The 10773-nt window shown below is 36.1% G+C and overlaps 1 protein-coding gene across 1 annotated transcript; it reads left to right on the forward strand.

Moving 5' to 3' along the window:
* The first annotated feature begins 1194 nt into the window (after positions 1-1194).
* On the forward strand, positions 1195-10433 carry NTS (neurotensin). Its single transcript, XM_010152746.1, has 3 exons — positions 1195-1266; positions 7163-7387; positions 10061-10433. Exons 1-3 carry the CDS (start codon positions 1219-1221, stop codon positions 10205-10207), a joined length of 420 nt encoding a protein of 139 aa, XP_010151048.1. The 5' UTR covers positions 1195-1218; the 3' UTR covers positions 10208-10433.
* The last annotated feature ends 340 nt before the right edge of the window (positions 10434-10773 follow it).

Genomic DNA, 10773 nt, shown 5'->3' on the forward strand with positions numbered 1-10773 from the left:
ATAATAATAATAATAATTTAATATAATTCCACAAAGAAGAAACACGGTGGTGGTGGTATCTTGTTATTAAGACTGAATATGATCTATTTTTAAGGGCTTTATAATGGCTGGCTTCCTGTGTTAGCAGAAATCTACGACAGATCAGTATATAGGTCCCTTATGGTTTCAGGTTTTGTGAAAGGTGACACAACATGGTGATGATCCCTGAAATGAAGACATACACAGAATCTATGCACAGATTCTGTGGTAAGATGTTACATGCCAACAGCATTGGTCATTGTAATGAAAGTGAGATATGACATATGAATACAGGATTTTGGTTTAGTTTGATTTTAACTATAAGCGTATTGTTTGGCTTTGGACTGCTTGTATTTCAGAAAAGCTTAAAGCCACGGGAACTGTTTCATCTGAAGACTTGACTGATTCCTGCATATATCTCATCTCTGAGCTGTGATTGTTTTCAAGGCACAGGGTCTTTGTGATTCTGCACAACACAAAGCAGAAAACTTTGTGGCTGTTTTCTCTTCCTGCAGCAATTTTTACCCTATTTGCCAAATCACAGGTCATGCAAGTCTGCTGATCTATCAAAGGTTAATTAAATTAGTAAAGAAAATCCTAAATCAGAATACTTTATTTTGGTATATGCATCATCAAGAGCTTGTGTCATAACTCTGGTCAAGCTCAATTCCTTCATATCAGTAAAAATATTCTTAATTTAACCAAGAATACTTAAGACTAAATCTTGTCATGTAATCGTAACTGCTGTTCATCTCAATACTTAGCTGCCTCTTAAATAAATATTATTTGAAAATAAATATCCAGAATCTTCTTCCAAGGTAAGCAGAGGTGACAAATAGTGATTATGAAATTCACATTGATTTTGAATGAAGAATATTGCAGCAATTTTGTTTACTGAAAGGGCTGTAAATTAGTGGGCCAGTCTACCAGTGAACTGAGATTAATGAATCATTTCATTTACTTCAATGAGCTTGATCATTTTGCTTTCAAAAGGTAGTGAGTATCCATTTCAACATGATGTTGCTGTTACCTGAAGAATCCTCACAGTTTCTCTAGATTACTTTGCTGTGTTTTTATCCAAGCTGTTTGATTGTTGTTCAAAATTCATTAGTATATCTAAATTTTGTATGCTGAATTGAAATTTCCATAATTCATGATGAAACATATGTTTCTGGTTTATTCCCAGATTCAGAAGAGGAAATGAAAGCGTTAGAAGCAGATTTATTGACCAATATGTACACATCAAAGGTAATTATTTTTCCTCTTTTAGCTGAGGGGTAGGGAGCAAATGAATCCTCATTACAAACCCAGAAGTCTTTGCACAAAGTAATAACCTATGGTATGGACCAAAAAGTTCAGTTCTAGACATTACTTTGGTGCTAGATTTTCTCCAGTTCAAAGGAAATTTAAAGGTGTTGATGTGACACACTAAAAGCGCTCCTCACTTGTAACACTGGTACTTTCATTAAACTGTCAAAACTGTATTATGTGCAGAGATGTAAATTTATATGAGGAAATGTGTTTCCAATAGGATTATGCCTGATGAAAGCCTAATTAACCTTGAGTCAAATCCATAAGTGCTATTTTTATGCAGAAATTTTCCTATATGCATATAAAATTAGGATAGTCATAAAGCAAAAACTGTTAATATATATGCTGATTTTGGTTTAGGAATTTAATCATAGTGTTAGTACAAGAACATGGGGCCTTGACTGTGAAAATATTAATCTGATAAATGACATTTCCTTGACAAGTTGCCAGACTGTGAGTGATATACATGCTATTTAATAAAAATAGAAAAGAATCCAGTACGAATCTCATATTGACAAGGTGAAGCAGCAAGTGTTGCATGTATGTATTGAACAGGCTGATAGACAAACTCTTTCTCAACACTTATTTTCCATGAGTTATGTTAGAAATATATGTGACTAAGATTTCTTCAGCAACATACTAAAGAACAAACCCTGAAACAAGTGCCATGGACTTAACGCTGAATGTTTTAATTCTTTGTTCTATTGAAGTTCAAGTGTAACTTAAATTCAGTGGAAAATAGAATAAGAAATAAAAAATTTCCCCTAAAAAAGAATTTCATAGGCCAATGACTATTTTTAAAGACAAAACCTGCTTGGAAGACTCCCATGATTACTGTATTTGCTTATATATGAGCTTTTTACAGGATTCTTTGAATAGACTAGAATGAGAAATGAGGGCATAAAATACAATGTTCTGATCTGGTTTGGCAGTTCTTATGTTCCCATGTTCTTTACTGGCATGGTAATTAACCACGGATGCCAAATAAACCTGTTTGCCACTCACTCCTTTAAGGTACAGAAAGATTTAATAGATATGGTTTTCCCAAGACAAATTCAAATGTAGGAGGCTGACAAAAAATGTTCTTTCTCTATGTGGCAAAGCATAGTATGCCCTGGGAGGAAATCCTGCAGCTATTGGTATTTTCTGCTACTGACTTTAGTGGAACTCTGAATCTAACTTACACTTCCATCTTTTCCTCCGTCTCAGCACAGAGCACAACATCAGGTAACCAAAAATGCACAGATACAGTGTGCCAGTTGATAATGTAATGATGTTTGCCTTAATACTCTTATATGCTATTTTGCAGCATGTAGCTCGCTATTCAATTTCCTTATGGTATATGCCATAAGTCAAGTGACACCTGAAGTCGACAGAAGCAGTAGATGAATGGCAGACACATTGCGTTAATTCTGCATTATTCTGCCCTAAATCACTATCTAAAATTCATTAGGTCAATATAACTTGTCTCTTGACATCAAAGTAACACATGGTGGAACCACTAAAAAGTGTGCATAAATGCTTCTACAAGAGGCATACCACTATTCCATTCATTGCTGGATGGTGGGGTTTTTTTGTGTGTGTCCTCTGCTAGCTTTTAACTCTCATTAAAACCAAAAGTATGGTTCAAGTGTGAGAGACAAATTTGAGGAAGGTATGTGTAATAACTGTCCTGTATTGTGCCCAAGATCTGGTTCCAGCTGAGGGAAGTTACTGTTAAATTACGTTAACCCTCTTTGACACTGACTTGGTAATAAGCAGCAAGGGAAACCCAGACAATTTAAATAGTATTAAGATAGGGAAAAAAAAAGGAAAAAAAAAATTGCATCGAAGTGGATTATCACTTTTGGTTCTCGTATTTGACAGAAAAAACCTTCCTAAGTTGGCACTTGTGAAGTATAGTATCAAGACTACAGCTAGGGTTTATGCACACACCTTTTGCAACGTTCAGTAGTCTATCCAATATTATAGAATTATCATATGCTTTTGACTCCACAGACTGATATTCAGTGTCTACTGGCCCTTTTCAAACTGTTCTTTAAAGTCATCTACATGCTGAATCACTTTCCATCTTTAAAAAGTATGTCCATGCTTATTACAACATCTTGAACATTGTTTCCTTGAAGAGCATCTCATCGCTAGAATATAAACCAACTTTGGGATCCCCATTCACATTGACTTTATGAAGTTTTGGACCCTCTGAGCTTCTTATCATTGTGGAATGCCTATTGCTGACTACATGTGCCCAGACAGTTTAACCTCCTTGTCAGAGTCAGACAAGGTTACATCTGCTGGAGAGTTATGGACTTCCTTGACTCAGTCATCACATAAATAATCATTCCATTTATAGGCATTTGTATACACCATGGAAGAACTTCCGCTGTAACAGAACTCAGTAGCATATCTGCTTAAAGACAGAGAGTACTTTTACTATTTCTATGGTTACATTCTGAACAAAATTCAACTAATATTCTGAAAAGAAACCATAGAGATCCTACATTACTTTAGGTTTTACTTGGTTATGAATTTGTTTTCATCTGCTTTCACTACATAAAGACAAGAATATAAAATCAGAGAATTGCACTTCCTTTTTCTAAACCAAACAAACAAACAGACAAACATTTGGGAGGTATGCATTATAACATAAGAATTATCTTAAAACAAACTACCAGGGGTGTCATTCAATGAGAAATGGAAAGAAAAAGATATCATGTAAGTTATAACTTGGGATTCTCTTTAATGTTTCATAGGACAAGCCTGTTGTCAAAGCAGGAAATATTTTCAAGCTCATTTCATTTTCTTAGATGATTCAAAACTATCTTTCAAGATATCTGAGGTCTATATTTGAGTCTTATTTCGGAAGCATGTTCAACAATGGAAACACATACATCATATTCACTTCAGCTTTAATAACTTCAGTTCTGATTCATACTGCAGCCTCTTTGGTTCCTTCAGATCACTCCCAAATATTTTCCAACTTAATGTTAAAAAAAAAATTAGTTAAATCTTGGCAGATATGGCTTTCTTAATCTCTGTGTAGGTGTTTTCAAAAATATGTCTTGAGCAACTGCAGTTAGTATTGCTTAGACCTGTGTGGAAAATACATCACACATTGGAAATCTACTTTAACATTTGGGTTATGGTCCTATTAAACTGTATTTTCACATATTCCTTTAGGAAAAGAGCCCCATAGGTTTCCTATAACCTTCTAAACAAAGCTGTCTGTAATGCTTGCTGTAGGAGTGAAGTAAAGTAGAAGAGTAACATGACTGCTCTGTTTAGTGACTGGACATGACCTGGAGAGCTCCATGTTCAGTTAAAAAAAAATTTCATTCTTGACTGAAGTTCTTAATGCTTTATAGTCTCATTCTGTGAGCTGGCAGCAGTGTAAGTCAGAAGCAAGTGTACCCAAGTAAAAATACTTTGAGGTGATATATGCGTGGTATTATTGGCAATTTGACTCCCTTAACAAATGACATATGCTTGCAGACAGCACCGCAAAATTTTTTCCCTCTAACGTCATAAGCAGGAGCTAAGACCAACCCTAATGAAGTCTACTGTTTAAGTATTTTACTAATATACAGAGGGAAGTTCCTTTAAACCTAGTCATGCATCAGGCTAACATAAAGTGGTAACTTTAGATCAAAAGGATTCTGTAAATTTTTCAAGAAGACATAACAAATTTCCCTATCCTTTCCTCTTCTGTTCCCATCCAGTGGATTTTTTATTTTTTTTTTTTTTTAACTCAGAACTCTCACTTGTTCATGTAGCACTGTCCCTGCATTTTATTCTTCATTGCAAATTAACTATTGTAGTGCTAGCTCACATTTCTTTCATATAACCAGGAGAGAAGTGCATTGAAAAAGCCTCCTCATTTGTCATGGAAAGCTCCATATTTTTACATTTCAGAAATATTTTAAAACAGGCCAAAGAAGATATGAAATGCAGTGAACACTTGTTCTTTTTGCTAGTTTCCTTTCCTTAATTATATTAGACATTCTGCAAAGATATTAATTTTTTGTTTTGAACAAATTTTGAAATAATTCAACAGACTAATTAGGGCATCTAGACGAGGCAATGGATGAGCTCAAAGTAAACAATGCAGAACTGATTTCAAGCTACCGAATAAGATCTGAGATTTGTTTTCTTCTTAGCCTCAAATCAAAATACTACTTTTTTTTTTTCTGATCCCTGTCAGCAATCTGAGAACATGTAGTGGTTTTATTAAAAGGTTGAATTATTCTCATTTTAAAAGGCATGCATATATCTCATGTATATTACAATAATGATTATGGCCAAAAGGGATTTTTTTGTAACCAATGCTAATAATGATGCCAGCATTTCTTGTTACTTCCTCACTCACTCCTCTCCATTATGTTTGTTTTTCCTCAAAAAATAGTAAAATGTGGTGAATATGCATAAATCTTGCATACAATGCCCCGTTGATAGGAGGGTGCTTTAAAGAAACAACAGACACTGTGATTACCCGATGCTCAGCTAAGTAAGCCCTGCATCCATACTCTTAATTAACGCTGACAGTGTATAGAAGGCAATGCCAGTGTTAATGTAATACCTATATTTAACTTTGTACATCCAGGAAAAGAAGCAACTACATCTTAGTTCATCGGTAAACTGTAATCCGAATGTGTACAGCAAGGAAGGCCTTGCCAATAATAAATATGAATTTGCTATTTGGCTTTCGATTGGACATTGCTATGTCACCAGTTCCAGTTTAAGGAAACTAACTTCTATACTCACCACTAAAAGGAATACAATTTGGAAGAAATAACTAGTAATGAGGGAACCAAGAAAGCTGCAAACACATGAAAAGTGGTTAATGAGGCAGGAATTAGGTTTTTCACGTACTTTTTTTCTACTGATTATCAAAACTAAAGAAGACTGCTGCCACAACTGCTTGGAAGGAACAGTACCAGTAGAAAAGTAAAAAATATTTTTCTCAGTGTTTTTTAAAGGGGTTTGAAAGTTAAATAGCTCCTAAATAATCTAAGAAACTAGAGCAAGCAAAATATGAGACAAACCATGTTGAAATTTCTCTGTCTTTCTGTAACATCTCTGAGCAGTTCCAATATGAACCACCTAAATACAGTTGGTCTGAGTTTTTCAGACCAGTTACCAAATCAGGAATACATTGTTTGCACAGCTTGCTCTCATCTTTGCTCCATCTTCATCTAAGCCCATAGACATTCAATACACATCTCCCAGGCTCATGACTTTCCAGCATCCACAACTCCTGGGGTTTACAGATTCCATAACTGCAGACCCAGCCTCATCAGACAGCCTGCCCTGAAGCAGGGGTTCTGTTCCTTTTCTGAGGGAATTTTGAAATTATTGGTATTTGTTCTGAACTGGGGAGGAGTGTCTAGCTAACCACAGGCATCCACCTTGGATTCCATTACTGGGAATTTATTCACTGGGTTTGACTCATTGGTCTGATTTACACCTGTGCATTTATATGACATTATTTTCCATCTGTGTTTTTGTTTGCATCTGTGCAGAATGACTATGAATGCTGCCATTCTGGTTTGGTAGCAGTTTAGTTTTTCATCGTGTACATCTACCTGGGGGTAAGGCTGTGGGGAAGCAGACTTGGTGTGTTTAATAAATGAGTTGTCCCAATTTCAGCACTCTCTAATTATTGTCTAGAAGTTGAGCAGATCAAAAGTACTTCAAACACAAACTCGTTCCTACCAAAATGTTTGAATGTTATACATTATTATAAAAAAAAACCCAAAAAAACCCAAAAAAACCCCCAAAAAACAACAAAACCAAACCCAACCAAAAACCATTAAATAGTGGGTATTTGTATTTTCAGATTAACAGAGCAAAACTTCCTTACTGGAAAATGACCCTGCTAAATGTCTGCAATCTTGTCAACAACATAAACAACCAAGTGGGGGAAACAGTAGAGGTAGATGACGAGGATCTTGTTTCAGGAAGACAGTTTCCTGCTGCTCTGGATGGCTTCAGCCTGGAAGCAATGCTGACAGTATATCAACTTCAGAAAGTTTGCCACAGCAGAGCTTTTCAGCACTGGGAGGTAAAACAAACTGTCACAAATGCATGTTTCAACTTCTACTAAATTCTCAGGCTCTGTTTGTAGTGATGTTTTAAAATCCATATCTATGTGACCCGTATCACAGTCTGAGCTTTTCTTTGTTTTTAAAACTCTCTGATAACTCTAATTTGCCTCTTATTGAAAGGGTTGTGAACTAATGTAATTTCTGATGAGCAGAGTATCTGTTTTTTATAATGACCTATGGATAAATGAGTACTATTCTTAATTACATACTTGTTCCACTCTTTGTAGCAATTCCAAGGAACCAAAGAAACATATGAAAATGAGCTCTTTGCAGAACATAAAATTAATACCTGCTTAACAGACGTGACATCACTGCAGATTTATTGAGGCATAACTAAATATAGTCAGTGTCTGAAAACTCTTTTAAGGCCCTAAGGCAAACTGGATTCAAAATGCATGGACACATGGCCATGTGTACATATAATTTCACCAGGTAATCTGGGCCTCTTATCATTGCTAGGAAACTGGTAGCAAGGAAACTCTTGTTTTTCACTTCCCCACACCTAAAGAAGGCCCTGGTAGTTGACATCGTGATTGTATGAGGATTGCTGCTCTTAAAGAGTGATTGTTTGTAGTCCATTTGTGATATTTACCTTAGTGCAATAATCACACAGAGTCACACTGCGCACAATTTACCTGCGTTGTTATATATGCATATGCTATCAGTAGATAATGAACTGGCTGGGTGGTCGAACTCAAAGAGTTGAGGTCAACGGCTCAATGTCCAAGTGGAGACCACTGACGAGTGGCGTTCCTCAGGGGTCAGTATTGGAACAGGCGCTCTTCAACATCTTTGTCAGTGATGTGGACGTTGGGATTGAGTGCACCCTCAGCAAGTTTGCTGATGACACCAAGCTGTGTGGTGTGGTCAACACGCTGGAGGGAAGGGATGCCATCCAGAGGGTCCTGGATAGGCTGGAGAGGTGGGCCACTGCCAACCTCATGGAGTTCAACAAGGCCAAGTGCAAGGTCCTGTACTTGCGTCTGGGCAATCCCAAATACAAGTACAGGCTGGGCAGAGAATGGATTGAGAGCAGCTCTGAGGAGAAGGACTTGGGGGCATTGGTGGATGAAAAGCTGGACATGAGCTGGCAATGTGTGCTTGCAACCCAGAAAGCCAACCATACCCTGGACTGTATCCAGAGAAATGTGGTCAGCAGGTCGAGGGAGGTGATTCTCCCCCTGTACTCTGCTCTTGTGAGACGCCAGCTGCAGTACTGTGTTCAGCTGTGGAGCCCCCAACATCAGAAGGATATAGACCAGTTGGAGCAAGTCCAGAGGAGGCCACGAAGATGCTCAGAGGGCTAAGGTACCTCTCCTATGAGGACAGGCTGAGAGAGTTGGGCTTGTTCAGTCTGGAGAAGAGGAGGCTCCAGGCAGACCTTATTGCAGCCTTCCAGTACCTCAAAAGGCTCTGTATTTGTAGGCTTATTCTCAGTCCTTGATTTTAGCTGGGATGGTCCATACAAAAGTCTGCAACATCTTTGAGAACCTGAGTTTTCTGAGGACTCTCTTCATCAGTAAATTTACTGATGAAAAGGAGCTACTATAGAACTGACTATATGCAATAGCCCATTTGAGTTAATCACAGTTCCTTACTTTGCAGTTGCATCGTCTCTTGTCATTGTTGGGAATCATCGCTTCTAAAAGTACCGAATTAAAAAAAAAAAAAAAATCCTGTCTCAGTTTAGGAACACACTTACGCAGTGCAGAGATTTGTAAGACACAATAAAAGAAGAAGGGGATAGAGCCAGAGGGAGAAGGATTGAAGAAGGCTTGAAATAAACAATTTATGTAATGAAAGAAGTTCTTGTGATCTTATTCATACAGGATTGACTCCAAAGTCGGTGGAAACCATGAGAGTCTTTCCATTCATTTCAATAGAATTCAGATGAGCACACTTTTATTAAGTAATTAAATGAGTAACAGAGTTTGACTGTTTAGGGAAATACTCAGGTGAGTATAAAAATGTTTTCAGTTTAATGCCTTTCAGCCAGATAGTAGGACTGTACTTGACCACGGAAGAATGTGGTGAAAGAATGCATGAAATCTTAAAGAAAGAATTAATCCGAACAAAATATATGCTCCAAGTAAAACTCAAAACATAGTTATATAAGAAATTTTGATTGACAAAATTTTGTCTTTCTTGTTCTTTATTTCATTTCTTGTTTATTACACATTTTGATTTTTTTAGCTGTGGAAAGTTACAGATAAAAATACTGTTCAAAAGCTGAAACCAGCAAGCAGTGGATGTTTCAGGAAGTGTTTAACCTAAAATGAGTGATTACAGGGTGACAATCATTAGGAAGATTTCAGTCAATTTGAGTTGTATTCCAGGGAGGACATACCAGCTTTTCTATCTAGTCAAAATCAGTGATCTCATTTGTTTCAGTGGAATTTAAATATCACCTTTTAGGATTCAGCTCATCTTTATCCTGAACTCAGTTTTGTGTCTTGAGTTTTGGTCTTTTTTTTCTTTCTTTTTTTTTTTTTTTTAATGCAACTATTATTGGCAAAGAATTTTCTTGGTGGCTAATGTTAAAATAAAGTTTTATTAAACTTTCTAGGAATTTATAATCTTCATTACCAAAAAAAAGCTGGTAACATTATGTCTCTTCTTGTATCCTACAGTTGCTTCAACAAGATGCTTTTGATCTAGAGAACTCAAGCCAAGACAAGGAAATAATGAAAAGAAAAAATCCCTATATTCTGAAACGACAGCTACATGTGAACAAAGCAAGAAGACCATACATACTCAAGAGAAGTTCATATTACTGATGCACCAGAAGAAAACAATGTATATTTAGTTTATAGGTAACTGTGCGTTATGGTTATCTTATTTAAATCTAAAATCATATTTGTGTGAAAATATACTATGGAAAATCATCAAGATGATAACATAACTGTGTCTTTTTTGCAATTGCTGTTTCTTGATTGTGATTTTTTCCTACTTGAGATTAATTGGACCAAGACATTTTCAAATAAATTTAGTTCCTAAGCATGATGTATTGCACAAAATTGAGATTTCAACATATTTCTGACAATATTGCTGTCTTTTCCTACTTTATAAAGCACACTGATATACACCAAGTAAATTTATATTGTCCATAAATCTTACTGAGAATCTTAAAATTCCATAATGCAACACCTCAAGCATATATATGCTTGCAAATATTTGTATAATAACCCTAGTCAGAACTACCACAATATGGCCAGTTTAATTCATTAGGGATTAGGTCTAAGGAAGGAAGGAAGTACGATCAGCTAACTATTAAATGGAAATTTCAAAATTTGCTTTTTAAATAACATACTTGTAAATGAATTTCAAGTTTTTGACTCCTGAC

This window comes from Eurypyga helias, unplaced genomic scaffold (genome assembly GCF_000690775.1).
Source record: "Eurypyga helias isolate BGI_N326 unplaced genomic scaffold, ASM69077v1 scaffold11920, whole genome shotgun sequence".
Taxonomy (NCBI): domain Eukaryota; kingdom Metazoa; phylum Chordata; class Aves; order Eurypygiformes; family Eurypygidae; genus Eurypyga; species Eurypyga helias.

What these genes read in the sequence shown, in the direction of transcription:
- NTS (XM_010152746.1), top strand. Translation starts at nt 1,219, where the DNA reads ATGAAAGCGTTAGAAGCAGATTTATTGACCAATATGTACACATCAAAG. An exon ending in CCAATATGTACACATCAAAG is followed by an intron (nt 1,267 to 7,162) that starts GTAATTATTTTT and finishes TTGTATTTTCAG; the next exon opens with ATTAACAGAGCAAAACTTCC. An exon ending in GAGCTTTTCAGCACTGGGAG is followed by an intron (nt 7,388 to 10,060) that starts GTAAAACAAACT and finishes TGTATCCTACAG; the next exon opens with TTGCTTCAACAAGATGCTTT.